At 50.4% G+C, this 26426-nt stretch overlaps 2 protein-coding genes across 8 annotated transcripts; one reads left to right on the top strand and one right to left on the bottom strand.

Moving 5' to 3' along the window:
* The first annotated feature begins 654 nt into the window (after positions 1-654).
* On the top strand, positions 655-19748 carry AGBL5 (AGBL carboxypeptidase 5). 7 transcript variants are annotated; one of them, XM_081068925.1, is made up of 17 exons: positions 655-890; positions 1583-1720; positions 3044-3304; positions 3505-3676; positions 3999-4162; positions 4726-4903; positions 5180-5358; positions 5776-6232; positions 6740-6909; positions 7247-7382; positions 8049-8251; positions 8886-9100; positions 16294-16449; positions 17623-17735; positions 18036-18082; positions 18633-18763; positions 19214-19748. In XM_081068925.1, the coding sequence occupies exons 3-16, from the start codon at positions 3090-3092 to the stop codon at positions 18679-18681; spliced, it is 2454 nt and encodes an 817-aa protein (XP_080925051.1). In that variant the 5' UTR covers positions 655-890; positions 1583-1720; positions 3044-3089; the 3' UTR covers positions 18682-18763; positions 19214-19748. The 7 variants fall into 7 exon arrangements, with proteins under 7 accessions (XP_080925051.1, XP_080925052.1, XP_080925050.1 ...); XM_081068927.1 differs by lacking the exons at positions 655-890; positions 1583-1720 and adding an exon at positions 1877-2143 and having other exon boundaries at positions 19214-19334; positions 19407-19748; XM_081068926.1 differs by lacking the exons at positions 655-890; positions 1583-1720 and adding an exon at positions 1815-2408.
* Positions 19597-20837, bottom strand: OST4 (oligosaccharyltransferase complex subunit 4, non-catalytic). The gene is made up of 3 exons (XM_081068930.1): positions 20738-20837; positions 20475-20612; positions 19597-19848 (listed from the first exon to the last, which is right to left on the bottom strand). Exon 2 carries the CDS (start codon positions 20609-20611, stop codon positions 20498-20500), a length of 114 nt encoding a protein of 37 aa, XP_080925056.1. The 5' UTR covers position 20612; positions 20738-20837; the 3' UTR covers positions 19597-19848; positions 20475-20497.
* Positions 20838-26426: the final 5589 nt, after the last annotated feature.

Here is a 26426-nt window from a genome sequence, read left to right as displayed (position 1 = left end):
GTGAGCTGCTAGGGCCTTGAACCCGTCACCTGACCTGGATTTACCCAGGATAATAGGGACTTCAGGCAGCACAGGCAGTTGGCGAAAGAGCTGGAAATGGAGGCCAGGTCTCCCCGCACACCCATCCCGCCAGACTACAAAGCAAGGCTTCACAGAGTTGGGTTTTAGGTTGGTTTCTTTGTTTTTAAAACACTGGGAACTTCTGGTGAGCAAAGGATAGTAGACTGGCTTTGCCTGTCCCTGGGAAAAGAGGTGAAATCGTGAGCCGGGTAGGGGCGGGGGCCGGGTGGGCGTGGCCCTGCTCCGGGCCCCAGTTTGGCGGGGTCAGCCAGTCCCCGGCCCTGCAGCTGCGTGGTTTGTATCTTTCTTACCCTCGTCAAGACGAATACATCCTGAAAAAACGTTGGTGAACTGACTGAAAAAATGTCCTTCACATCAGGAGAGCAGTAGGATTTTATTGGCGTCTCGAGAGAACCGAAGGGAAATGCGGAGCAGAAATAGCAAAAGCTATTTGTTTTGCAAACGGGGCTTTCGCCTCGTGGAGCACGTGTGCATACCGGTCTCCCTTGGCAGTGCTGCGCATAAGCTCAGGGTTGCGGACGGGATCTGTCTTCGTCCGCAGTCCTCTAGAAGCCATCGCGGGGGGTGAGTGTGGGGCGGCGTTGTATTGTTTTATCGAAAGCAGGGAAACGGAAAGGAAGTGTATTGCCTGTGTTTCCTCGGTCCAGGAGTCGGAAGCGGGTCCTTTGACAACATCCTTTGCTCGCACTTATGTCTCCGGCTTCATCTGTTCTGTGTTGCCTGGAGGGGCTTGGCCCGGGTGAGCTTTCTTAGGAGAAAGAGGGTCCAGAACCCCAAAATCTATCGGTCTCTGGAGTAGTGCGGCCTCGGTAAGTATTAGAGGGGAATTCGCAACACGCCACACCAGCGGGGCCTTCGATAGCTCAGTTGGTAGAGCGGAGGACTGTAGTGGGTAACATGAGCGGCAATCCTTAGGTCGCTGGTTCGATTCCGGCTCGAAGGACTTCGTACAACCTTTTTAACCTCCATCTAATTGAAATAGCCAGGGGGGAAAAAGGTTAACTCGAAGGCCGACTGAATTTGCATGAGCACTACCGAAGTTCGGTAAAATATATATGCAGTAAGAGATCAGAGTACAGTACAACTATTGTGGATTAAATGCAAACATATTAACAGGTGTTTTTAAATAAGGCTCTATTACTATTGCTTACGTGTACTTATCTCGTGCCTACTTTTTAAAACTTTTGCCCACAGTTCTACTATCCTCTGGTACTAAGTATTTTGAATGGAGCTTGTTCCCCGGGTCAGAGGACAGCTTGCAACAACCTGTAAGGCAAAGGGAAGAGCAACAACCACAACTGGGGGATTAGCTCAAATGGTAGAGCGCTCGCTTAGCATGCGAGAGGTAGCGGGATCGATGCCCGCATCCTCCACTCGGCTTTTGCCCATGCACCGCAGGATACCAGGCCCGTGGAAGATGAGCTGAGCCGGCTAGGTGTTTGTGGTACACGTAGAGCGACTCAGACATTGATTAACTTTATGTTGTTCTTTTATTTTGCAGGTCTTTTCCAATTTACTTCTTGGTCACTTTGTGTCTTCCCCCTCCTGATGGGCAGGCCGTTAACCGCCTTCTGAGAAGGCACAGGTGGAACCCTCCCGCCCAGTCGATCATCCGAACCCCCAAACGGCACTGGCTCAGGTACCCGCTCGCGGGCGAGGGAACCCCTACGTAATGGCCAATGGCAGTGAGTTTTACTGGGCGGGTAGCCAGCTGTACCCGTGGCCAATAGGCGAAAGACTTCTTGTTTCCTGGCAGAGCGGGGTCCCGGCACCACGGCGCTCGGGTTTTGTTTGGGTCCTGGGTGGAGGGCCCGGGTGCCGGGGCCCGAGGTGGCGCCTCGCTAGCGGGAAAGGGAGCGGGATCAGCGGCCGGGAGAGAGGTGAGGGGCTCTGCGTGGGATGCCGGCCCCGCCGCCCCGGCCCCGCCCCCTCCCAGCCCCGGCAGCCCGTGGCACTTCTGGAATCCCACCCCGCCCCTCAGCCCCGGCTTCGCTCAGCTCCGCCCCACGCCAGTGGCCCCGCGCCTGACCCCTGTCACCTGCCTCCCCGCCCTCCCTGGAGTGTGAGTCTGTCCCCACCCACCCCACGCCTCCAAGTCCCTACCTGCTCCGCGCAAGGTGGTCGGGGTAAGGGTCCTTCACAGTCGAAGGTTGAGAAGCCACCCGTCTGCCCCCAAGTAGTTCTCTACAACCACTTTTTTAGGGGTGCTCGGAACACCCATTACTCACCCATAACCGCCCGGTAGCTTATTCAGGGACTCCAGTGCTTACAGGGTAGGAGAAGGGTGGAAAGACCTGTGCCCTCACGGGAGTTGAGCTAGTCTCTAGGTAAGCAAATGGTTTCTGCCCAGTTTCCTTCGACTTGGCAAAGGCCACACTTTTTTTCCATAACAGGGATAGGGTGGTAAAAAAAAAAGGAAGAACCAACCCTTCCAGGGCTCAGGGGAGCAACAGAAGAATGCCTGGTCAGTTCTTGTGAGGACAGAGGAGCGGAGACAGGAAGCTGCCCATTTAAACTTAGAAACGTGGTTCTCGGCTCTGCTCTGCTGGATTGCGGGGAGGCAGCCTGGGAAGCAGAGGCGGAGCGGCCCATTCTTTAAGAACGGCCATGCGCTGTGGTGGGTGTATCTTGGCTAGGTTTGGGCAATCTGACCCCTCTAACTATATTCTCTAATCTTTGGGCTGCAAAGAAGCTTAAAGGCTAGTATCTCATTTTGAAATAGCCAAGCTGTCGTAAAACGGGATCCTTTTAGGTCAGTAATAACCTTAGTGTGGGGACAGCATACTGCTTTCTGTCGGCCTTTGCTGGAAGGCCACTTCTACCTTTTCTGAGGGGTGGGGAGAGAACCTCTTGCTTCATAAGGCACTCCGAAGAGTAGCTCTCATTTCTCCAGAGATACCCAGGAAACTTGTTTTCATTTTTCTTCCCTCTCCCCCCTACCCCACTCCCCATTTTTCTCCAGCTCTCAGGGCCGGAGTGGGGCAGGAGGATGCTTTCCCAGCCCCACCATGGAGCTGCGCTGTGGGGGATTGCTGTTCAGTTCTCGCTTTGATTCAGGGAACCTAGCCCACGTGGAGAAAGTGGAATCTGTGTCTAGTGATGGGGAAGGAGGAGCAGGCGGGGCATCAGCCTCCACCAGCAGCATTGCCTCTTCCCCTGACTACGAATTCAATGTGTGGACCCGGCCAGACTGTGCTGAAACAGAGTTTGAGAATGGCAACAGGTAAGAAGAAAGTAAGAGCGAGTGGAAGAAGAAAGGGGTGTCCCCAAATCGAGCTCAGTTAGCCCGTGGCCTTATAGGTCATACCAGTACCCTACCCTTCCCTGTCCCTTTCCTCCTCCTGCCTCCTTATTAATCTGCCACGTATCCCGTCTCCAACCCTCCTGTCTATAATGACCTGTCTCTCCTACTCTGGCCCTCAGGTCGTGGTTCTACTTCAGTGTCCGGGGAGGATCTCCAGGAAAACTCATCAAGATCAATATTATGAACATGAACAAGCAAAGTAAGCTGTATTCCCAGGGCATGGCCCCTTTTGTGCGTACACTGCCCACCCGCCCACGCTGGGAACGCATTCGAGACCGGCCCACCTTTGAGGTAAGTTCTCTGTGAGGAGGAAAGAAAGACTTGGGTGCTAAAAGTAGAGGAGGGAAAGGAAAGAGGAGTTACCCTTGATACAGAGCACTAGGCAGGCAGGACACCCTGACGCGCTAGCTGGAGTCCAAGGTAAGCCCCTGCCTCAGGAAGCCAGGAAGGAGCTCTTGGAAGGAGTTTGTTGACTGACGTATGGAAAGTCTCAGAGGGAGGGAAGTTGGTAAATGTGACAAGGGTGTGAGGTCAGTAGCTGGTGACTCCAGTAGGATCTTAGTTCTGACACCGATGGCATGTTGCCCCTCCCCTTTCCTCCCTTGCTCCTCAGATGACAGAGTCGCAGTTTGTGTTATCCTTTGTTCACCGTTTCGTGGAGGGCCGTGGGACCACCACCTTCTTCGCTTTCTGCTACCCCTTCTCCTATAGCGACTGCCAGGATTTGCTAAACCAGCTAGACCAGCGCTTTCTGGAGAACCACCCTACCCATCGCAGGTGCCAACCCCATTCTTACTAGTACCACACACTCCTGGACCAGACAGTACCTCTGCTACTTCTGGAACTTGCCCTAAGAGCCATGCATCAAAACTTCATCAGTTCTTTTCTCTGTAGAGAATGTGGGGCTTTGGGTACCTTTGACAAATGTTTCTGTGTGACCTTGATCTCAGCGTACCGCCACCTACACTGTACTCACCACCTGCTCAGTTCAAGGCCTTAATATCCCAGTTCCCATCAATTATCCAGAATTGAGCCAGCACTGCCATCGCTCAGCACACCTGTGTACTGTCCCCACCGAGGGCAGCTCTGTGTCTGTGCTAAGTAACCTATCGCAGGGAGCTGTACATTGGAGAAACAAAGTTCACCCTGTCCTGTAGTCTGCATTCTGGCAATGCAGACTTCCTCCCAAGTCCTGTACCTCCTTTAACACTGTGAGGGACTGTAAGGCCCAAAGGTTACGGTAAAGGACCGGAAGCTACAAGTCCTGGACTCATGACAAGGCCCACCTCCTGCTAGGACTTTAGGGACTTCTCTTGGCTTAAGGATTCTTCTCCCTATAGCCCCCTGGATACTATCTACTACCACCGGGAGATCCTTTGCTATTCTCTGGATGGACTTCGTGTAGATCTGCTAACTATCAGTTCCTGCCACGGGCTTCGAGAAGATCGAGAGCCCCGTCTAGAGCAGCTATTTCCTGACATCAGCACCCCTCGACCATTCTGTTTCACAGGCAAAAGGGTGAGTGGGAAAAGTGTAAAGGTAGGACCTTGGCCTCTCCCGAGTCTAGGCACTGTTGATTGCTTAAGGCCACCGTATCTCTAGGTGTCTTAGACACAGCCTCAGCCTGTATTCTCAGGCAAGTGTGGCAGTTCCACTTCACTTACAAACTCAGCCAGCTGCAAATCCAGGGGCTATGCCTGCCTCATCCACCACCACTACCCTCACCGCCCTATATGCTGTTCCAGTGGAACTGCAGAGTAACTGACCTAATGGCTGCTCTCCTTTCCACCTCAGATATTCTTCTTAAGCAGTAGGGTACACCCTGGGGAGACTCCATCTAGCTTTGTCTTCAATGGCTTTTTGGACTTCATCCTCCGACCTGATGATCCCCGGGCCCAAACCCTACGTCGCCTCTTCGTGTTTAAGCTGATTCCCATGTTGAACCCCGATGGTGTGGTCCGGGGCCACTACCGGTAAGAAGCGTCCCCAGCCTGTCTGGGTTGCCCCCGAGTCCCCTTCAGGCCCTGCATGTCAGTGAAATACTATCAGCCTCTCCTCTAACTTCTCCTACATTCCCAATCCTCTTGTACCCCAATGAGGACAAGGCCATGTAACCATGCAGTGACCCCAGAAGGAATGGGATCCCATCTAGTGACACTCTGGAGGGAGCAGAGCTAGAGTAACTGTGGGGGCATCTGCGTAGAGGGCACTCCCCTTAGGTCTGTGTGGTAGGATGAAAGCAGGTTATGGAGAGGGCCTCAGCTCTTTCCTAATGAACTTCAGTCTCTCATTATGTCAGTCCGTCTCCCACAGTCTCCTCGCATCTACTCTAGTGCCCCCTTTGCTGGCCCAGCCCTCTAGACCCCGCTCCAGTCCTGGTTTCCCTACAGCACAGACTCGCGTGGAGTGAATCTGAACCGTCAGTACCTGAAGCCCGATGCGATGCTGCACCCAGCCATCTACGGGGCTAAAGCTGTGCTTCTCTACCACCACGTGCACTCCCGTCTGAACTCCCACAGTCCCTCTGAGCACCAGCACAGTCCTCGTCTCCCTCCTCACGCTCCCCTTTCCGACCTGGAGAAAGCCAACAATCTCCACAACGCAGCTCACCTTGGGCGCTCACCGGATGGGGAGAACCCTGAAGCCCGGACACAGACCGAGCCAGCAGAACAGAAGCCCCACAGTGTGTGGGTTATGCCACAGCCGTCCACTGAGGTTGAGCAGCCAGCCCCCGACTCCATCCCCCCCAAAGAGAGTGGTGTTGCTTACTATGTGGACCTGCACGGACACGCTTCCAAAAGGGGCTGCTTCATGTATGGGAACAGCTTCAGTGATGAGAGCACCCAGGTAAGAGTGCACAGAACGTCATGTGCATGTGCGAAGTGTGGCAGGTTAGGAGATGAAGGTTAGGCCATGAACAGAGGGAAGGTGATCTGGCAGGAAGGCCTGTGGCTGGAAAGGGTGAACTACTTCTGAACAAGCGTCAAAGGGGCAGGAAGGGGTGGCATTGGGGCCATGTGTCTCAGTCATAACATGACCTTTGAAAGAGGGTCAAGCTGTTGGCATTGTAGTCCTTTCTTTTCGACAGTTTGGGAAACCAGGGGAGGAGGACAATTTTGTATTACTGGAGAGAAGAAGCTAAGAGCTTAAAAAGAGGTAGAATTGTACCTTTTTAACACCTGGAAATAATGTCAAACATTCTGTGAGAATTCAAGAAATGCTGACTACTGCTGATGGTTGTGAAGGTATCTGCTGTGTATTAGGTCACGTTTGGCCCCATGTTTGCCATCTCTCTTGCCCTTGTCTGTTATTTGTCTGGCTCTCCTGAGATGCCTTTTTCCTCCCCCGAAACAGGTGGAAAATATGCTGTATCCAAAGCTCATCTCCTTGAACTCCGCCCACTTCGACTTCCAGGGCTGCAATTTCTCAGAGAAGAACATGTACGCCCGAGACCGCCGAGATGGCCAGTCTAAGGAGGGAAGTGGTCGGGTTGCAATCTACAAAGCCTCAGGGATAATCCACAGGTTCGGTGGGAACTGGGATACAGTTGACGAAATAGTTTCCATAAAGAAAGCAATACCGAGTATAGACAGTTTAGGGCCAGGGGACGGCCCAAGTCTTTTCAAAAGGCCGTCTCACGATTAGTGTTATCATTGTCTTTAGTCTGGGACTCCACCCTTTTGGGACTTCCTGGGTATATGATACAGTGCCAAGGTCAGCTGCTGGTGGCTTGGGATTAGGACTTTCTATTTATGTCCACTTTTTTCCAAGTGATTACCTTCTAGACTACCTAGGCTGGCCCCCAAGGTTCTGTCCTAATTCTGTCCAAACAGCACACTGATAAAGCTCTCTGTGTTTTAGCTACACACTTGAGTGCAATTACAACACTGGACGCTCAGTAAACAGCATCCCTGCTGCCTGCCATGACAACGGGCGTGCCAGCCCCCCTCCCCCGCCGGCTTTCCCCTCCAGATACACTGTGGAATTGTTTGAGCAGGTATGAATACATGGGATAAGTGGGGAAAGGGGGAACCGCAAGGTCTGGAAAGGCCTTCACTCCTGCTGCCCGACTCTAAGTTCCTCTGAAGAGAGGCTCAGCGCTCTCAGCAGCTCCCCACTGGTTACTCTCCTCAGTCGGCAGGCGCAGGCCGCGGAGGATGAGTGGGCGCTGTTTCTGAGAACACACACTCCCTCCCCGACACACAATCCCCAGCCCATCTGAGTCAGATTCTTTGCCCCTGAGCTTATGTTCCTGCTGCTGTTGGGTTAGTTCACTCCTGGGCTAAAAGCACCCCTCTACAGTGGTCTTGATCCTTGGTGTCCTAGGGGGCACACAGGAGTAGAAAGAGCTGTGGGTTATAGAAGAGAATCAAATGCCTTCTGGTAGAACTCCTTCCAGGCACCAGCCAGAAAGCACACTTGCCCCAGCTCACATGGATATGGGCCCCAAATGGTTTAGGGACTAAGACACTGAGCAATGGTTTAGGAAACAGGTCTAAATCTACTTGTGATAAGCAGTTCAGGCACAAAAGTTAGGGTACCTGTTGAAGAAACTTGTGGCCTGGCCTCTCCTTCCTTCCATTGTGCTGTGCACCCCACCCCAACACAGCAACCTGGTTTGGAAGACTAAGACACTGAACCAGACTGGATGACTCCCCCCCAGGTGGGCCGAGCTCTGGCCATTGCAGCTCTGGACATGGCAGAATGCAATCCATGGCCCCGGATCGTGCTGTCGGAGCACAGCAGCCTCACAAACCTCCGGGCCTGGATGCTCAGACATGTGCGCAGCAGCCGAGGCCCGAGCAGCACTGTGAACGCGGCTGTCAACAAGAAGAAAGGCTCCCGAACTCCGCCCAAGTGTAACAAGTAAGACCAGCAGGGTGGAAGGGACAACGCATTTGAAAGTGGAACAGGCTGTAGAGTGAGGAGTTCCTGGGGAGTTATGTTCCTTCCCTACTTCCAGAAGGGCCACATGGTGAATATTTTTAGGGTCAATTAAAATTAGTAAGATTAGCTCATTTTTTGGGACTGGGATCCTCTTCCCTTCTACCTGGAGCTGCATATTTTATAAATATCTGAAAATCGGGTCGGGACTCCTTGCTCCAGAGCCCTGCTCAAAATCAAATATAATTGGAGTGGGGTGTGGGCAGGGCTCAGCTTCCAATGGTTGTGAATGACTGATTGAGGGATCCAAAGGCCAGCATCACAGCAATACGGGGGATCTCCACTGGGAGTTAAAGCTGCCCAGGGCCTTTGTCGCTCTCAGTATGTTTCCTGCAGGAGCCTGTATGTGTGGATAAGGGCTCCTCGGCATTCTGAGATCAGCTGGTATGCCCCAGCTTAGATAACTTATCCATCGACAAGAATTCCTTATCCCTCAGAATGAGTCCCTTGGCCTTTTCACCCCAGAGGTGAAGTTTTACTGAGCATCAGACGATGGGAAAAGGCTCGAGACACAATCTCCCTCGCCCAGGGTTAACTGGCATCTGCTTCTTTACAGTGGATTGCCTGTTTCCTGCTCTGAAAATACCTTGAGCCGCACGCGAAGTTTTAGCACTGGCACAAGTGCTGGTGGTAGCAGCAGCAGCCAACAAAATTCTCCACAGATGAAGAACTCCCCCAGCTTTCCTTTTCATGGCAGTCGGCCTGCAGGGCTGCCAGCCCTGGGCTCTAGCACCCAAAAGGTCAGCCACCGGGTGCTGGGTCCTGTGAGAGGTAAGCTAGTCTGGGAGCCCCTGCAACAGGTGTTCAGTTGTTTGGGGCTTTGCTGGGGGAAGTGAGAGCTTGAAGATATACACTTGGCCTGGGACCAAAGGGTGAATCAATAAAATTAGTTCATAGTGGAATCTGCAGCCTCTCCTACGACCTTGGTGTTCCCTGCGGCATGAGCTCCAGAGTGGGATGGTGTGTGGCATAGGTGGCAGTCCTGGGTATCTGGGCTTCAGCACGTGCTGGGAGGCAGGGAAGTTTCTAAGGATGAAACATTAGCTGAAGCAGAGCCACACTGAGTCATGGAGCCTCCACTTCAAGAACAGTGCCAGGCTGTCTTCTTGGAGACAGTGTAAGGAAATGCCCTTACAATCCAAATTGCAACACTGTAGAATGATGGAGAATCCTCTCCAAGGTCCTGTGGGCCGAAATTGTTCCTGGCTTCAGAGCCAATTCAGAAAGTGAAATCAAAGATTCCAGCTCTTCCAAAGAAAAATGGAACTGCAGACAGCTTCTGTTCTAGGCTTACAAAGCAAGTCTAGCCTCTTCCAGCAGTGGCCACAATTGCTCCACTTTGTATCAGTCCCCCTAATTTGGCCTGATGAGACCCTGCCTGATAATACAAGAGATTCTGGGTCAAAGTGGATACCAGAAACAGATGGTCCTTTAGGGAAAAATTAGAGGAAAAGACTCCAGAACCATTCTCTGGGAGTGACCAGGCTATGGTGGGGAGAGATTGTGGCAGTGCCCCTTCTAGAAATACACTAAACCACAAATCAACGTTGTATATGATTTCTGGGCCACAGAAATCTTGCCCGAGTATGGAGGCTTGTACCTAGCACCAGGAGCTTTGCTGGTTCTCGGGCTGTACTCATTCATCCTTGTTAGCCTGTCCCTGCTACTCAGCTTGTGCTGTAGACCAGACACATGCACAGACGCAGCGCCTTGGCAACCCGACTGCACGAGTTAGAGCAGCCCGAGGCGAGCAGCGGTCCCTCCCGGCTGTGACCAGTGAGACGTTTACTCTCTGACACATATCGTAGTTACCCTGCTTCTATGCTGCAATTCTGTCTTCCCTGGGACAGGACACTTGGACATGTTTGAAGGAGAGTATTCAAGTAGTAACAATGCCTTATATGTAAATAACATTAAACAGTGAACAAAATAGCATCACATACATTTCATGTAATCTTCACAAGAACCCTTTGGGATAGATGGCTTTCCATTTTTATGATGAGGAAACAGGCTATTTATGGGTGACTTGTTCAAGATTAACACAGCTATTAAGTGGCAGTTATTCAAACTATGTCTTTTCACGCTCTGGTATACTTGAGTTGTCCATCTCAAATCTGGCTAAAGGTTTTCCTCGTCTAATTTCTTCTTAACTCATAGTTCCTAGGAAGGAATATAGCATCATAAATTCTCCTTCCCTGTCTACACAAAAGGGAGATAGTAAAGAGCCTTTTCTAGGTCCTTGCTGGAGGATTCTAGGCCCTTGCTGGAGGATTCTAGGCAGTTTTAAATACCCTCCCAATGCAGAGAGCTCTATTAAGCTCCTGGAGTGAGAGACATGAATTCTGGTTCTTTGTTATTTCCCCGAATAACTAATAGAAAAGAGGCATGGTCAGTACAAAGTAATTCAATTCCTACTAGAAGATATAACATAAAAGCACACATTATAAACATACAGGGGACCTGGGAGCCACTGTCATAGATAAACAGGAGTTAAATTACCCAAATAATGTTTAGTTGAGAAACGGTTTTGAAGAATGGGTGGTGGTATACGGTTTGACAAAAACATTCCAGAGATGAGAATGAGAGCCAGGACCAGAGCTGCTATAGAGAGGACAGACTGCTGTACTAGCAGGCTGAAAGGGGCAAACCCTTCACCATGGGAACCAGGTGAAGCGAGGTGGGAGGAAGAAGCTGAAATGTTTTGAAAACCAAGATTATGAGTTAATGAGGCATATGGCAATGACTGTGTGCTTTTGAGAATGATGGGAACCAAAGGCTTACATGAGTGAGCGGTCTGTGAACTGTATCAGGCAGGGAGGGGAGGTGTGACCTTTGGAGTAGTTTATACATGAGAAGACCAGCGCCTGTACCAGGGTCTGGAAAGGAGAGAACCAGAAATAGAAGTGGCAGGACTCAGTGATGCTGGAAGAGAGACAAACTAAGAGAGCTTCAGGGCTACAAGCTGAAGAGGTCATGGTGACATTAAGACAGTGTTGGGTGAGAGTGATGAGCTTGTCTAGTTTAGACATACTTGGATGGCATGGTATCTACGTGGAGAGTCCCGCAGGCAGAAAAAGGGCCAAACTGTAGAAAAGGTGACTCAGGGTTGGCTCTATATACAGGTGCTGGTAAACCAAATGAGACGCTATGTTCCCCAGGAGAATGAGCTCAGAAGCAGGAAAAGAGAGATGGTTTGAGTGCTAACACCCCAGGGACTTGAATAAAGATTTATAAGAACTAAGAAACTATGTCTCTAAGTCAGGGGGTCAAGGAAAGGTTTACTACTAATACCAAACAGGAATACTGTGAGGAACTGAAAGAGCAGATACTGGGAATCTTGCCTCCTCTGTGCTCCTGGGCATTTGCTGCAGTTTGTGCTGCTTTGTCTCTTCAAGTGTCTGATATGAGTCCAGGATGGGGGATCGGCCCTCGCCTGGGACCAGGACCTGTGGTGCAGACTCTGGGTCTGGACTTGGTATTTTCAACCCTTGGGACGACTTCTGTTTGTCCAGTGTGATCTATCTGCTGTGGCTTTGTGACATTTCCTTTTCCACACGTCTGGCTCTTTGGCCCCTGCCACTTCTAGACATACTTGGTCTTCCAAGACAGGAAGAACACGACCCCCGGACCACTGATATATCTAACTATAAAGCAGCTATACTTTCCTATCCCAAAACTGGCATTGTGATTTGATGAAGGATTTTTTTTTTGACTTATGTAAGAAAATTTCCACTAATGTATAAAAATTGTATCACATTTAAGTATACATTTAATTAGTGACTCCTTTATGGCTAGAACAAAACGTGAGATTGGGCTATCCAGAAAATTTCAGAAGAGATCTAGGCAGCCCACTCAGAAGCTTGAGGCAGAGGTTCAGGGAACTAGTCTGCCAGGTTCTGTCCTCAGATGCTGGGGGATGACATTTTAGAAGGCCAACGAGTAGCCAACTTGGGGTGAACAGGAATGTTCCTAGGGAAGGAGGCTGAAGGAGCCTCTGAGTAAGCCTTGACTCCCAGCACCCCCAACCATCGTCAGGATCTGCTGTACCTCCTTCTCCCCTGCTACAAAACAGGCCCTGAGTGCCACCTTCCCAGGTCCGTGGTCAAGTTCCTGCCCACTGGCTCAGAAGCGCAGCCAGCAGTTAGCAGCAGCCGCTGCTGCAGAGAAGGAAGAGATCCGCTGGGAATAGTTAATACAATGACGGAATGAGGGAAGTCACGTCTGCAAGCTAACTGGTGCAAGGGCAGATGGAAACGGTTCAAAGAAGGGCCTGCTGGGGAGAGGGCGGAGAGATAATCCAACTTCTCCTAGGGGTTATGTATTGATAAAAACAGGGCAAGGACTGGGGGGGAGGCCAGTGAGGCGCCCAGGACACACAATTTAGGAAGGTACTTGCTCTCAGGCTCAGGCAAGGATCTCCCTATGTTGTATACCTTAGATGCCTCACTCGCTTCATCCTATTCCTGGCCCTAGATTCAAGCAAGTCTCAGTAACTGAAACATGCCCTTGCCCTCCAGCCTACCCAGCCTCCAGGACACTGGGGTAAAAGACAAGGGACTTAAGTGTAAAGTCTTCAGCTATCGTCCTACCACTGCCACTCATCCCTCCCAACCCGCAGTTCAACCTGAGGTTTTAGAACCCTTTCCTGGCCTGTGCAATGCCTTGGCTCAGCTAACAGACAGCTTTTGGTAGAGCAGCTAAAGGCCAGTGGTGAGTGGAGGTTCCTTTGAGAAGTGAGTCAAAGAACACAGGAAGAGTCCTCCAGCGCCTTCACCACTTTTACTGCAAACAAGTTTCATGTTAAATAACGACTGAAACATTTGATGGCAGGAGATGTCTCCTCTCACGTCTACTTATCACCCAGCACCATGCCCAGCACTTATTAAATGACCAGCAAATATTTGCTGAACAAATAAAAGGCAAGAAATTGGGAACTGCATGAACGTGTATCTTACCTTCCCACCCCTCCGAGGGCATAAATGAGGCCTGCAGTCCTAGGGGTTAAAGATCTGGGGTGCTACATGTAGGGGCAGTTCCAAAGTTGTTTTGGGGGGATGATCCAGGACCTAGGCACAAGTCACATAACTGCTCTAAACTGTGAGGCCTTAGAACATTCACTCGCATTCACACAGTGGGAGGTCAGTCGGGGCTCCTCGTGTCAGACTTGCCCCAGGACTGTCCTGCCACTCCAAAGGGAGCCTGTGGCCGATTACCATCGAGCATCACCTCACCGGCTCTGGATGCAGAGCTGATCACATACCACTTGCACTCAGTCTCAAGCTGCTGTTTCTATAGCTCAGAACCAAGAAATAATAGAGTTGAGGCTCCTCCCTTTAATTTGTCTCAATGGGAACTCTGCAGGCCTGGATTATACTGGGGGCCAAAAGCCAAAACATGAGACACGGCTGTGTGCTCAAAATGCCAAATTTTTAGGCAGGCCTGGCCAGATCTTAGGATAGCCTTTTCAGTAAGGATTGAAATACTATCTTTAAAAGCCTTACACTTTCCAGATCAGACTTGCCCCCTAAACCAGACCTTGTCTCCTCTCCTGAAACTCTCTTTAGAGGCAGGATTCCTGAGTTGTATCCTTAGTACCTTTCCTATCATCCCTACATTTCAAACTGACTTTTTAAAAACGATTTGCCTGTTTCGCTTCCTTCCTTCTTGAGTGTCATGCAGTTTCTCACCAGAACCTACAAGCGTCCCAAAGTCTTTTCGCCTGCTTTCTTGCTTGTGCTCTCATCCTTTTTTGGGGTGGGTGAGGCTTCATCCCTTAACATGGTTTCAGCATGCTCCTACCATATGTATGGAGATTTCTCAGAACACCTAGAAAGCTGCTATGTCCCCCTCTATCAAGTTTATTATTTATGCCTAGTGTACACTGTCACTTGGACATAATAGTGACATTACTGTTTTAATCAAAGAATTACCCCGGTCCGGATTCTACAGTATCACTAAGTCATTGGTGACGGGTAACGTTTCAGGTTACTTCACTGTGGCCTTGAATCTCTGACTTCTGTTGTCCGTCGGCTTCACTGTACCAGCTCTTACTAGCCCTCTACGATCTGGTTGTTTCTGACTCTTGGCTGTGGTCTTAAACTCTACTTGGTACCCAGCATCTCAACAAGCTCCTCAAAGCTGTAGAGTAGCTTCCATCTTGAGATCGCTCCCTTTCTAGTCCTTATTCATGAAAGTATCATTTTTTTAAAAATTTGGTTTGGGACCTTCCAGAAATCGCCTTGTTATTGCCAGCTTCTGCTCAGTGTAGCCAGACAAGATGAAGTTACTGTTACCTCCTTCCTAAGTTGGAGGCTTTTCACATCTAACATATGTTGCTCTTAGGTGTCAACTGACATCCTGGAACCCCCATTGAATTCAGCTTTGTGAAGGTTAATAGCTCGTGCAGTTTGAGAGCATTTCGCACCTGCTGTGCCTCTGTGATGAGGAAGTAACCTGCCAAAGCTGAAAGCCTCCCTACCCCACCCAGTCACTGTCTATACCACTGGGCCCCCACCTTTCAGAACTTATAAAGTGAGGCTCTAGCCACAAGGAATGGACCAGATTGCTGCCCCATAGGGTATAACCATATGCCCTTAGACAAGAGATTACTGAGCCAGCTTAAGGTCTGTAGTGTGTGTCTGCGATTCAGGTAAACAATATTAAGGTCTCTGTTTTCTAGACAGTATTTTATAGGCACTGGGATATGTAGTATTAGAGAAGGTCCTTACCCTCAAGAGACTCAAATCTAATTAGAATATCAGCAAAACATTTATTGAGTACTTACTATATGCCAGACACTATTTCAAGTCCTTTAATATGTACTGATTTAATAAGGAGACAGAAACTCCAATTACTGGCCAAGTAAGAAAATGACAATAAAGCGAGAACAATTAATTCTACCTGTAATAGTCAAGGAGGCTTCACAGAGGTGTCATTCGAGATGGGACATGTAAGACACCCAGTTTCACTAGGAAACACGTTGCAGAGGAACCACACAGCCAGTACTAGCCACAGGGGTTGTAACACAGGGTGTGAAGGATCAAGTCAGCACCCTACCGAGGGTGTGTAGACACGGACCACAGTGGGCAGGGCTGGGAGTGCCACGTGAAAAGGTTTAGACTCGCTCCTTTAAAAGACCTTCCGTACCTCCCCCTTGCCTGAGCCAAAATGATTTTTAATCAGGTTTGTATTTTAGAATAACAACTTCTGGCACCTGTGTAAAGGATGGATTGTAAAAAGAGAGAGACCAGTGGGGAAGTTTTTTTCAAAAGCCTGAATGAGAGCTAATGACTTGTATCTGGACATTGGCAACAGAGAAGGAGAAGAAAGGAGGAACTCAAGTGAAGGCGAGGTAGAATCGTCCCGATTTGGTTAAACACAAATCTAAAAGAGCGAGAAATTGAAAGATGAAACAAGGTTTCTTGCAGATTCTTCACCAAGATATGGAGAACAAAAGGAAGGGTGGGAGAAAATGAATTTTGTTTGCATCATGAGAGACTATCCGTCAGAAATGCCCAGTGGACAATTAGAACTGTAGTTCAGGAAAAGGGCGAGAGGAAGATTTGGGAGTTTAAAGTACATTGAGCAGGAGAGGACCAAGGACAGAATGGTGGGGGGGGGGGCAGTGTCAATTAAGGGACAGGAAGAGTAGTTGAAGAGGAGCAGTGAGAGGTAAGAGAACCTAGGAAAGCTATGCTCTAGAAGCCAAGCTCAGTAACTGCCACAGGGATAGACTGGTGGGGGAGCAGGTTGGGTAGTACAGAGAGGTGAGGAGTGGCTGAGCACTGGATGATGAATAAATATTAGAGGTCTTTCTACTCGTCTTAGATTTACTTCAGAAGAGGGATGCTGGTGTGATGACAAGTTTGAAAACAGGCATCTTCTGACCAAGGAGAGCCAGCAGGGCAGTGGAATGACAGTACCTCACTTACGTGCCTTTATCTGCTCATGTCCCTTCCACGCAGAGCCCCGAGGCCATGACAGGAGACGTCGGCAGCAGCCACTGACCTATCGCCTTACTTCAAGCAGCCTGGCCCCATCCCCAACGCCTGCCAGTTCTAGCCCAGCCTCCTCACGCAACATAGGCTCCTGCCTACTGCCCAACTCACTCAGCGTATCAGGTCTGTACCCACTGCCACTGAAATTGGGGTTGGCCAGCCTCCTTCCTTCCTTCCCACACAGGGTGTAGACCAGGCCTGAAGAACTCCCTTCAGCTCCGTTGCCACCTGACCTGGACCTCGTTGACTTGATATAATACGGGCCACTTCAGACCAGGGGCGTTGGTTATCCTCCTGGATTATCCTAAACACTCGTGACCTTGTACGTGAAGATGGAATTGAGTGAACACCTTTATATAATAGTTAACCGTTTATTGAGCGTTTACTATGTGGCAGGCAATGCTCTAAGCACATTATCTCATTTAATCCTCAGTTTTATAGTTGAGGAACCTGAGGACTTTTCTACCTGCTACTTAACTCAAGCTCCAACTTGAGGAGTTGGGCAACGTTGGACAAAATTGAAGAATGGAAAAAAGCATAGGCCTTTTACCTGTCATAGCCGCAAGTGTGTGACCATATCATCACATAAAACCTTGGCCAGGGTGGCCGGTTTGCTCAGTTGGTTAGAGTGTGGTGCTAATAGTACCAGGGTTGCTGGTTCAACCCCCATAAGGGCCACTGTGAGCTACGCCTTCCTTAAAACAAACAAAACCCCCTTGGCCATCCGCTCCTTTTAAGTTGCAGACCGCCTGGCTGGGAACGATTTGTGAGACGCCAGCAGGGCAGCATCCTCCCCTCCCTCACGGCCCACTCCTCCTAACCGGAAACTCTCTTCACTGGGTAGCCCTCAATCCACCTGTCTTGGTTACTGCTGACTTGATCCTTAAATGCTTACACATTTGATTGGAACAGGCTTTAAGGGCTAGAATTCAGAGTATTTCAGCTTGAGTGTGTTCTGATTGAAGCGCCGACTTGCTGTTCCACTCCTTGGACCAGACTAGAACATGCCAAGTTTCTCAACCAGGGGCAACCCCACCACCCTTGGACATCTGGCAATGTTTGGTGACATTTTTGGTGGTTACAAATGGGGAAGGGACAGGAAGAAATGCCATCTAGTCGGTAGAGGCCAGGGATGCTGCTAAACATCCTCCAATGGCACAAGACAGCCCCCAGCCACAAAGAAATATCCAGCCCAAAATGTCAGTGTTGACAAGACTGAGCAACCCTGATTTAAAATAAGTTACCACTTCTTCTCCATGGCCCTTACCCTGCTTATCAGTTTCCTTTGTTCCCTAGGGAGCAGCTGCTCATTCCTGTCCTCAGGGGACAAGCCAGAGGCTGTCATGGTGATTGGGAAAGGTCTACTAGGGACTGGCCCTCGGATCCCCTGCATAAGGACCCGATTGCAGGTAACACTTTTGGGCCTTCCCCAGTCTCCAGCCTAACAACTCTGGCAGAGCCCAACAAGGCACTGTAATCTGGGTAGCGGGAGGGAAAACGCCTAGCACTGCTTTACAGCCTCCTCCCTGAACCATGCCACAGAGCTGCTCTGGTTCTGAGTGCCTGTCTGTTAAGTGTCTCATCCCTTCAGCCAGGTCTCTTGCTTGCTTCCAACCCCAGCGACCCTTCCAGATATACCCCAACCTCTCAGCCTGCTAGCTTTGGCTTTGCTCGCCCCTGCCCTTAGCTTTTCCTCTCTTTCTGCCCAGACCTGCCCGAGGAGAGTTCCCGCCAGGAGGGGTCCCGGATTCCCCAGGTAATACATCTGGTTGCTACTCCTAGGAACAGCTGTATGAACTCTGCTTCAGGCCAGATCCCCAAGCTAGGTTGGCTAAAGGCAGGTGACTAGATGGGTGAAGCTTAAGCTGCTCTGGCAGGAGCTAAGGCATAGAAGGCTCTGTGGAAGCTCTACCCGTCCTCGAGCATCTTTCTATACCGTTTTTCTCTATTCAGCCAGATCTTGGCCATGGTATAGCCACGAAGGTTAAATGCTGGATCCTTTTGCCTCCCCTAGTTAAATAAGACTTGGAGTATATAGTCACAGGTTGAATCCAAGAGTTCTCTAGCTATTAGGTTGGTGCCAAAGTAACTGTGGTTTAAAAGGTTAAAAACAATTGCAAAAACTGCAACTCTTTTTGCACTAACCTAATATTACCCTGCCTTACCCTCTCAGCTAGGGACAGTGCCCAGGAATTCAAGGTCCCTGTACCTGTGTTGACCACTAAACTACATTCTTACTCATGGAAACTCCAGAAGCAAAAAAGTTGGAAGAATCCAGCCTCTTAGCACATCCCTTGTCCACACAGGCTAGGCCCAGGTTGGGCCGGGGCTCACCGCCGACTCGCAGAGGGATGAGAGGCTCTTCAGGCCCCACATTCCCTACCCCTCGGACCAGGGAGAGCCGTGAGCCGGAGCCGGGACCCCGCTCAACACCAGGGTGAGCCCCGGGGTCCAGTTCCTCGCCCAGCTCATTTCTATCCCCTCATTCCCACATCTGCCATTCAGGATCATTTTCTTCTTTCCCTACTCCCTTTGACCCCAAAAAGACTAAATGTACTTTAAGAATCTAGTCCCTGATTTTTCCCCCCATCATGGCCTCAGTCTTCACTCTGACATGAAAACTTCTAATTAGGGCCTTCAAAAAGACTAAATGTACTTTAAGAATCTAGTCCCTGACTTTTCCCCCCATCATGGCCTCAGTCTTCACTCTGACATGAAAACTTCTAATTAGGGTAGAAGGCTTAGGAAAGCTGGCTGGTTCCAGCGTCAGACGACTGTGCAATATTCAGCCTTCCCCACTCACCTCTCTCATCTCCCAACCCCTGGCTAACAGACCAGAAGAGGGGCAATTTTTACAACCCTGATTCCTCTCTCTTCTCTGTTGCAGGCTGCCTCAGGCCAGGCCCCCACGGCCCCGCTCTGCCCCTGCCTTTTCTCCTATTTCCTGTAGTCTGTCTGACTCCCAGTCCAGGACTTGTTACAGCGGGGGGCCCTTGGGCCAACCTGAGGTTTGTTTTGTCCCTAAATCTCCCCCACTCACTGTTTCTCCCCGGGTCTGATGCCTTGACCTTCATGCACAGGATAGTGCCACAAGATGGGGAACACAGTGAGAAATGTGCTAGTCCCCTCCGAGCTGCTGATTCCATGTGACAACCGTGACTCCTTGGAATGCCAGCCACACTGTTCTGAGGCACTGCAGAGCATTACCTTGAAACAGGACAAAGCAGAGCTGTGCCACCCCTTCCCTCTGTCCACAGCACAAGATTTGGGACCACAAGAAAAAAAATCTATATTTTTATATTGGGGGGGGAGGGAGTAGAAAAGAAAAGCAGCCCCTATACTGGGTCCTACTCAGTGGCAGCTTCTTGTTCCATAGGGCTAAGGAAGACTTTGAGGAAATAAAAGTTGTTTGAAACAAATCCAGCTGTAGTTGCTTTGTATGTTGTGATGGGTAGAAGGGAGGAAGTGAAGTGTGAAGGCCCCTGGCACCCTCCATCTCGCCTCGGACTATGTCCTGGAACCCTGGAAAAGAGGGGAAAGACCTGAGGTAAGAAGGATGCTGCAGCTTTCCTCTGGGGGGGTCCTTCAGGAATCAACGCCCATCCGGCCTCCTCCCCCTCTCCATTTTGACCCAGACTTCAGGCTGGTTTCCAGGCCCCTCACCACCCGTCCCCACCGCCCTCCCCTCTCCAGGACGTGGGTCTGCAGCAGCCAATCCCTAAATCCGTGCCCTTTACCCCCAGAACATGGAAATAAAATGTTTCTTTACAGCCCCTCAAAAAAAGCTGTGTAAACAAAGCCTAAACAACTTTGGAAAAGTGTGAACAACCCAAATCCTCATCCGTGGATGGCATTTACTCCCACGGGTGACAGTGCCTCCGTACCCCAACCGGGGCATCTGGGGACCACGTGGAGTTGCGGACCGAGGGGGCTGGGAAAGCCATCCGCATCCTAGCGGGGCCGTCTGAGGCGCGGACTCCGGGCGCTGGAAGGCACCCCTTTCTCTGCGCGGGTCAAGGGCCCCGCTTCTGGACGGCATCGCGCTCGGCCGCACGCGTTCTCGTCCGAAGTTTGCAGCCCTGCAGGCCCGGGCGCGGCCTCGCCACTCCACTCCCCGGGGGCTGGGCGCTACAGCCCCGGGCCGTTACCTGGGCTGAGAGCGCGCCACTTGTCATTCCTGCTTCTTGGGATTGTTGACGGCCACGTAGTGATAGAGAACGACAAGCAGGAAGAGCGACACGCCCAGCATGTTGGCGAAGATGGCGAGCTGCACGTCCGTGATCATGCTGCGGAAAAGAGGAGGGAGTAAGCCTCGGGACGGCACGCCCCTCACCCAGCCTGGGACCCGTCCTCACTCCCCTGGTTCAGCCACCGCCACATGGGCCGCAGACCGCGCCTGCGTGCCTCTCACCTGATCAACTGGGCTCGGCTCCGACGCGGTCTGCGCGCTAGCCCGAGGTAGGAGAGTTGGACCGGAAGTTTGTAGCGCCACTCTGTCCGAATCCAGGCACTTCCGGCTGGGCGGCTGGGCCGGATCGGGCTCTCTAGCCCCCCGTCTCGCCTGCTCCCCGCGGCTCGCTCGCAAGGGGCGGGGTCTCGGGCGGGGCTGCGGAGAGCGCGCCACACAGCGCAGCTGTTCGCAGCTGGCGCGGCGGGGGACCCGGTTAGTTTACCTTCGCGGTGACCGCTTTCCCGGAGCCGAGGAGTGCACTAGGGTGAGGGTGCGACGGCGGAGACGAGCAGGAGGCTCGGCCTGACCCTAGACTCTGACTCCCCCCTTCCTGCCCCGGTCCCCAGCGCTGCTGCCCACCCTTCGCTTCCCGGCCCGGCCCAGCCAGGTGCTTCCTTTGAGCCCCGCCCACAGGGTCCCCTCTCTGGCCCGGGCTTCGGGGAAAGGGATGAGAGGCGGTGCGGAATGGAGACGGGGCTGGGGCGACCGGGTGCTCCTCTTCCTTGGCGCCAGCCTTTCTGCCCCACAAACACCAAGTAGAACGACCCTGTCAGTGATCTGACCTGTGCCTCTCCTACCCAAGCTCCCTCCCTCCACCCACCCCCGGAGGTGGGCGTCGGAAATAGGGCGGACCCTCCCGGAATCTAAACCCAAACCGTGGGACTTTGGCCAAGTGGGAAATCACCCCCCGGATATGCAGCAGGGGGGAGGAGAGGAAGGGCTGAAACAAGCAAGAGGGGTCGTGGGTTCAGAGCAGAATGGGTTGTGGAGGAGAAAGAAGAAAGAGGACTGTGGATAGACGTCCGAGGGTCTCTGGCGAGGGGAGAGGCACTCGGGCTCTACAGCCCTCTGCCCAGCCAGAAACTACTCCCCCCTCACTCCTTGCTTTCCCTCAGCTTCACCATAAAAGGGAACGGCACTGAGCCAGGGCTGGGGCCGGGGGCTGGGCTGGGTTGGGCTGTTGCGCTGGAGCTGTCAGGGGTAATGGAAGCCAGTTGCTTTGCGGTAGAGGGGGGGGCCAATGCTCAGGGGACGCCTCTGCTTCTCTGAGCCAAAGAAAACTACAGGAGCTTCTATGAGGCTGGAACAACTGGGTCAGGGGACCAACTTGGCTGCCTGTGTGCAGAGTGAGCTAGGGTGCCCTAGCCTAGAGTGGCCTTCCCTGGCCTGGGACCATCAGCAGTTTGTCCTCCATGCTCCAGCCCGGTGACTCCTAAGCTGAGTCTCTGCCTTTAGGAGTCTGTAGTTCCCCTGGCCTCACCCCGAGCCCCCAGCAAGTATTCCCCAGAGGTTTCCTCTTTGGAACCCCAAGCCCATGTCCCCTCCACATAACAGTGAAACCTGTACTCCCTCGTGTATCTCTCAGTGCACAGTGTGTTCCCAGCTCTGCTCTGGGAGAATGAGAGCCTAGGTCTGAAAGGACTATACGCATCATGCTTCATGTCTTCTAGACATTTGAAGCAGATCCAAGTCCAAACAGACACTTAGGTCTACTGTTGGAACAGAATTAGACCTCTAGAACTAGACCCTAGAAAGCAGACTTTCTGGACTACAAACGACATGAGGTGCTTCAGATTTTCAAGGCTGTCCCAAGACCAGCTGAGCCAGGTACAAAGTGTCCTAGACTGTCAGAGCTGAAGGGTGCCTTTAAGATCATTTTTTAAAGAAGGAAACTGAGGCCCAGAAGGTAATTGATTTGATCAAGGTTCTGCACGTTAGAGGCAGTGTCACTTGATCCTCTTTATTCCATACTCCATGTCAGATTGTGGAGTCGTAGGTTGTCCTTCGTCAGGGACAAGAAGGAAAGGATTTGTTTTAGAACCATCTAGAAATGTCCTCCACTCTCCAGAATTTCCTGTGCCTAGGTCAGCGAGACTTTTCAGCCCTGAATGGGTCATTTGGCCTAGTGCCTGAAGGAACTGAAACTAAAAATGGTCTCCAGAGCAAAACTAGACTCAGCTAAGAATGAATAAAGCTTGAAAAAAGCTTGGGTGGAAGAATATGTGGGAAACGACACAGGCAAAGCCTCACCCTGAGGGGAATTAGAGGAGGAAGAGGATCTGGAGTGGGACAGGTATGTGGAGCTTAATCCTGGTGATTAGTGTGATATTTTCAAGGAAAAAATAGGAAGTTAGTGTTAGACTCAGGAGTGAAAAAGCAACAAAACCTAGAAAAAGGGGACTGGACCCTGAGTCCAGGGAGGTTGACACCTAAAGTATTGTACCTGTCAGAAGGGTTGAAAGGGAAAGGAAATGTATACATTTGAGGACGGGTGGACTTTTGCTCGAGAGTCCCCACAAGCTTCAATTCGCATCTGGGTTGGCATGATCCAAAGGCCCAATTCACATTTTCCCCTCCCAATATTCAGTCCTCTGACAGTATTAGACATAAAATGTCCTTACTGCTAGTGCCCCCTGGGTATTCTGGCCCTGGGACAGGAGCTCGTTGTTCAGCCGGTGATGGTTGACTGAATGAGTTAGTTTGCCTAGTATAGCCAAGATTTCCCATTGAAATCCCCCATCTTGGAGAGGTTATAAAATAGATATTGTCTTAGTGCCCCAGGACTTAGCCTATTTTGATGTCAGGAATTCTCTTGACAGTTGCTTTGGAAATGTGTGGCTATCTGCCAGTACCATCACTGCAGCCACCACTGTATTCTCTCTAAACCTAGTCTCCATTGCAGCCTGCTTGCCCAGGCTGCTTGCCCTCAGGCCTCCCCAGTGAACCCTGGAATTGTTCTCCCCGGTGAACCCAGAGCCACTGATTTATCTGAGATCTCACAGACATGTCAGCCTGTAGGTCTTGGCTCCTAATTCCAAGACTAAATGAAATGCAACCTACTACAATTGTATTTCAAAGACAAGATTTTGACTTGACACATTTAAAACACAACTAATTTTTATGCTTAAGGGGGCAGGTGAAGGAATGGGTGACACTGGGCAGTGACAAGATGGCTGGGAAGAATTTTTAGGTTGCCAGAGGCCCATGAAGGGAGAGAAGAGGGGAAAGAGCCTAGAAAGTAAACCTATAGCAGTAGCCAGGGCAACTAAGAGGGGAAGTGGGTTGGCTTCCTGCCAGGGCCAGGGCCTAGAACTCATGCTGAGACGGGACAAAACCGCAACCCTTCCATGGACAGCCACTTTGAAATCAGGGTCTCCTAGGACCATTTCCTTCAAATCTGCCTGTGTGCTGATCTCTACACCTCTGAGGAGCAGCCACAAATGTCCATCTCTTGGTTCCAGTGCTTCCTTTCACCATCCTGTCTTTTCACCAATGTGGTTTTCAGCCATCAGGATCATGTTCTGTGCCACAGGACCTCGGGGTGACATTGAAGATTTGGTGGCATCTGTTATCATGTTTTCCAATTATTGCTCTACAAATGGTTCCCAGAGTCAAGACCCACATTTCTAACCATCTCCTGGACATTTATTTCCGTTGAGATGTGTTATCTTAAACTCAGTACAGGCATACCTCAGAGATACTGCAGGTTCAGTTCCAGGCTGCACAATAAAGTATCGTAATAAAGCGCGTTGTGATCTTTTTGCTAGTGGAGAAAGTAAATTTGTCAAAATGCACATAATTTTTAATTTGTAAAAAAAGGCAATATCTGTGAAGCACAATAAAGCAAGATATGCCTGTATATCCAAACTAAGGTCATCTTTCTTTCCTCCAAACCTGCTCATTTTCTCTACTTACCCATCCGCATTAGAACCCTGGAATCCTCTCTGGTATCTCTTTCCATCAGGTCCCTCATTACCCAGGCAGTCACAGCCTTCTCTTCCAGCTCTGCAACTTTGCAATATAGAATTTGGAAGGGACCTTAGACAACAGGCAACAGACCCCCAATGGAGTCTTGGGATTTGCTCAAAGTGATAGCACTATGTTTAGAGGAGGTGCTGGAGCTCCTAGCATCCTCGTGCCCTAACACCGTGCCCATTGCTCTTGCCAACAGTGTCTTCTTTCTGTTTGTGTATTAACCCTCTACTCAAAACCTTGTAACCCAAGCACTTAACCAGTCATCTGAGCCTCTCCCTAATTTTTCCACATTCAACTTCTCTTTTTGTGCCACTTCTTCCTGACACAAATAAGAGCTAATGTGTATTGAGCATTTACCACATACCAGGCACTATTCTAAATGCTTTACATGTATTAACTTACTCCTCGAAAACCTAGGAAGGAGGGTACTGTAAACAAAAATCTAGACATACTTTTTTAAAGAAATTTAAAGAGTTTATTCAGGTAATGGTTTGCAAACTAGGAAATGTAGTCCTTAGTATGAAAAGAAAATATGTTCCAAAATGGAGGGTATAGGGCAGGGTTATAAAGGCAAAAGTTGCAAGGAACTGATGTGATCAAAGAGATGGGTTGCTATGAGAAACAAGATCATCAGCTTACCTCATTTGTTTTCTGATTGGTGGGGGCAAACTGGACTTTCTGTAGTTGACTGACTCAGTGATTGAGCAAGAGGAGTTATGAAGTGAGAACAATGGGTGATATATGATTAAGCATTTATCAAGTCTTAGTTTCAGTTCAGGCCTATAGAGCCAAAAGACTGTCTTTGCTCACACAATTATATTAGGTTGGTGCAAAAGTAATTGCGGTTTAAAAGGTTAATTGCAAAAAACCGCAATTACTTTTGCACCAACCTAATAATACAGGGAGTATTATTTAACAGCGATGCAAGGAGTACAATTTATTAAACAGCACAATCAGCACTGAGGGACTGCTCGCTCTGCAGGCAGTTTCAGAGCCCAAAAGGGCAGCTTCAGAGGCTCAAGCTGCAAAAATCCAAATTGGGGGCCACCAGTTATGATACCAAAGTTGTTTTAAGTCCTCAGTTCTATCATTATTCCCATGTTACAGAAAAGGAAACTGAGGCAGACCACATTCCCCAACCTGAAATTTCTCCGCTCACTGTCTCTTTTTTTTTACACCCCTCTCTCCTCACTGTCTCTATTCTTCAATTTTTACCCCCAACGCCATTCAAGTTGTACTTTTTCCAACAGCTTTTCTCTCACTCCCCAGCAGCCAGCTGTCTTTCTCCTTCTGTTACCCAGAACACACCTCATCCATTTGTCTGGCCCCCTTGGCACTCTGTCTATCCTGCTTTGTGTTCGTTTTCTGTTCTGGACCTTGTGTCCCATTCCCCAACAGCCCCAGCTGCTCCTCACTGTTGTAAGTGAGCAACTCCTCACTTACAGTTGCCTGTGCTACCTGGGTGCCTCCATAGTGCTTGGCACACAGTGCTCTCATCTGGTATTTCCACTTCATTCTCACAAGTGAGCATCTCACTTCACAGGGACCTCTGGTCCAGAACACAACGCTGAGGGCCAGGTGGTTAAGAGGGGGCAGCTGACAGATTCAGACATCTCAGGAAGAGCTGTAGGGTCAGGCTGATGGTTGAGTCTGACTGAGTTCCTTGCCTGCTACGGAGGTTATCAGACTTGCCTCCAGGCTAGGGAGTGACTTCCTTTTCTATACAGATAGGGCCCTATTTTCTATATAGATACCTCTCTCCCCTCCCCAACTTAAGGCCTGACACTCACTAAGACAAGCCTGGGACCCATATTCATTTGGCCTTTTAAGAGGCTCCCTCCTCTGCTCCCCCCTCTCCGGATTCCTTTCTTCCTTTTCTGGCATCTCTGAATTT

Source organism: Rhinolophus hipposideros (genome assembly GCF_964194185.1).
Source record: "Rhinolophus hipposideros genome assembly, chromosome: 12".
Taxonomy (NCBI): domain Eukaryota; kingdom Metazoa; phylum Chordata; class Mammalia; order Chiroptera; family Rhinolophidae; genus Rhinolophus; species Rhinolophus hipposideros.
This window is presented reverse-complemented; position numbering and strand designations above follow the sequence as displayed.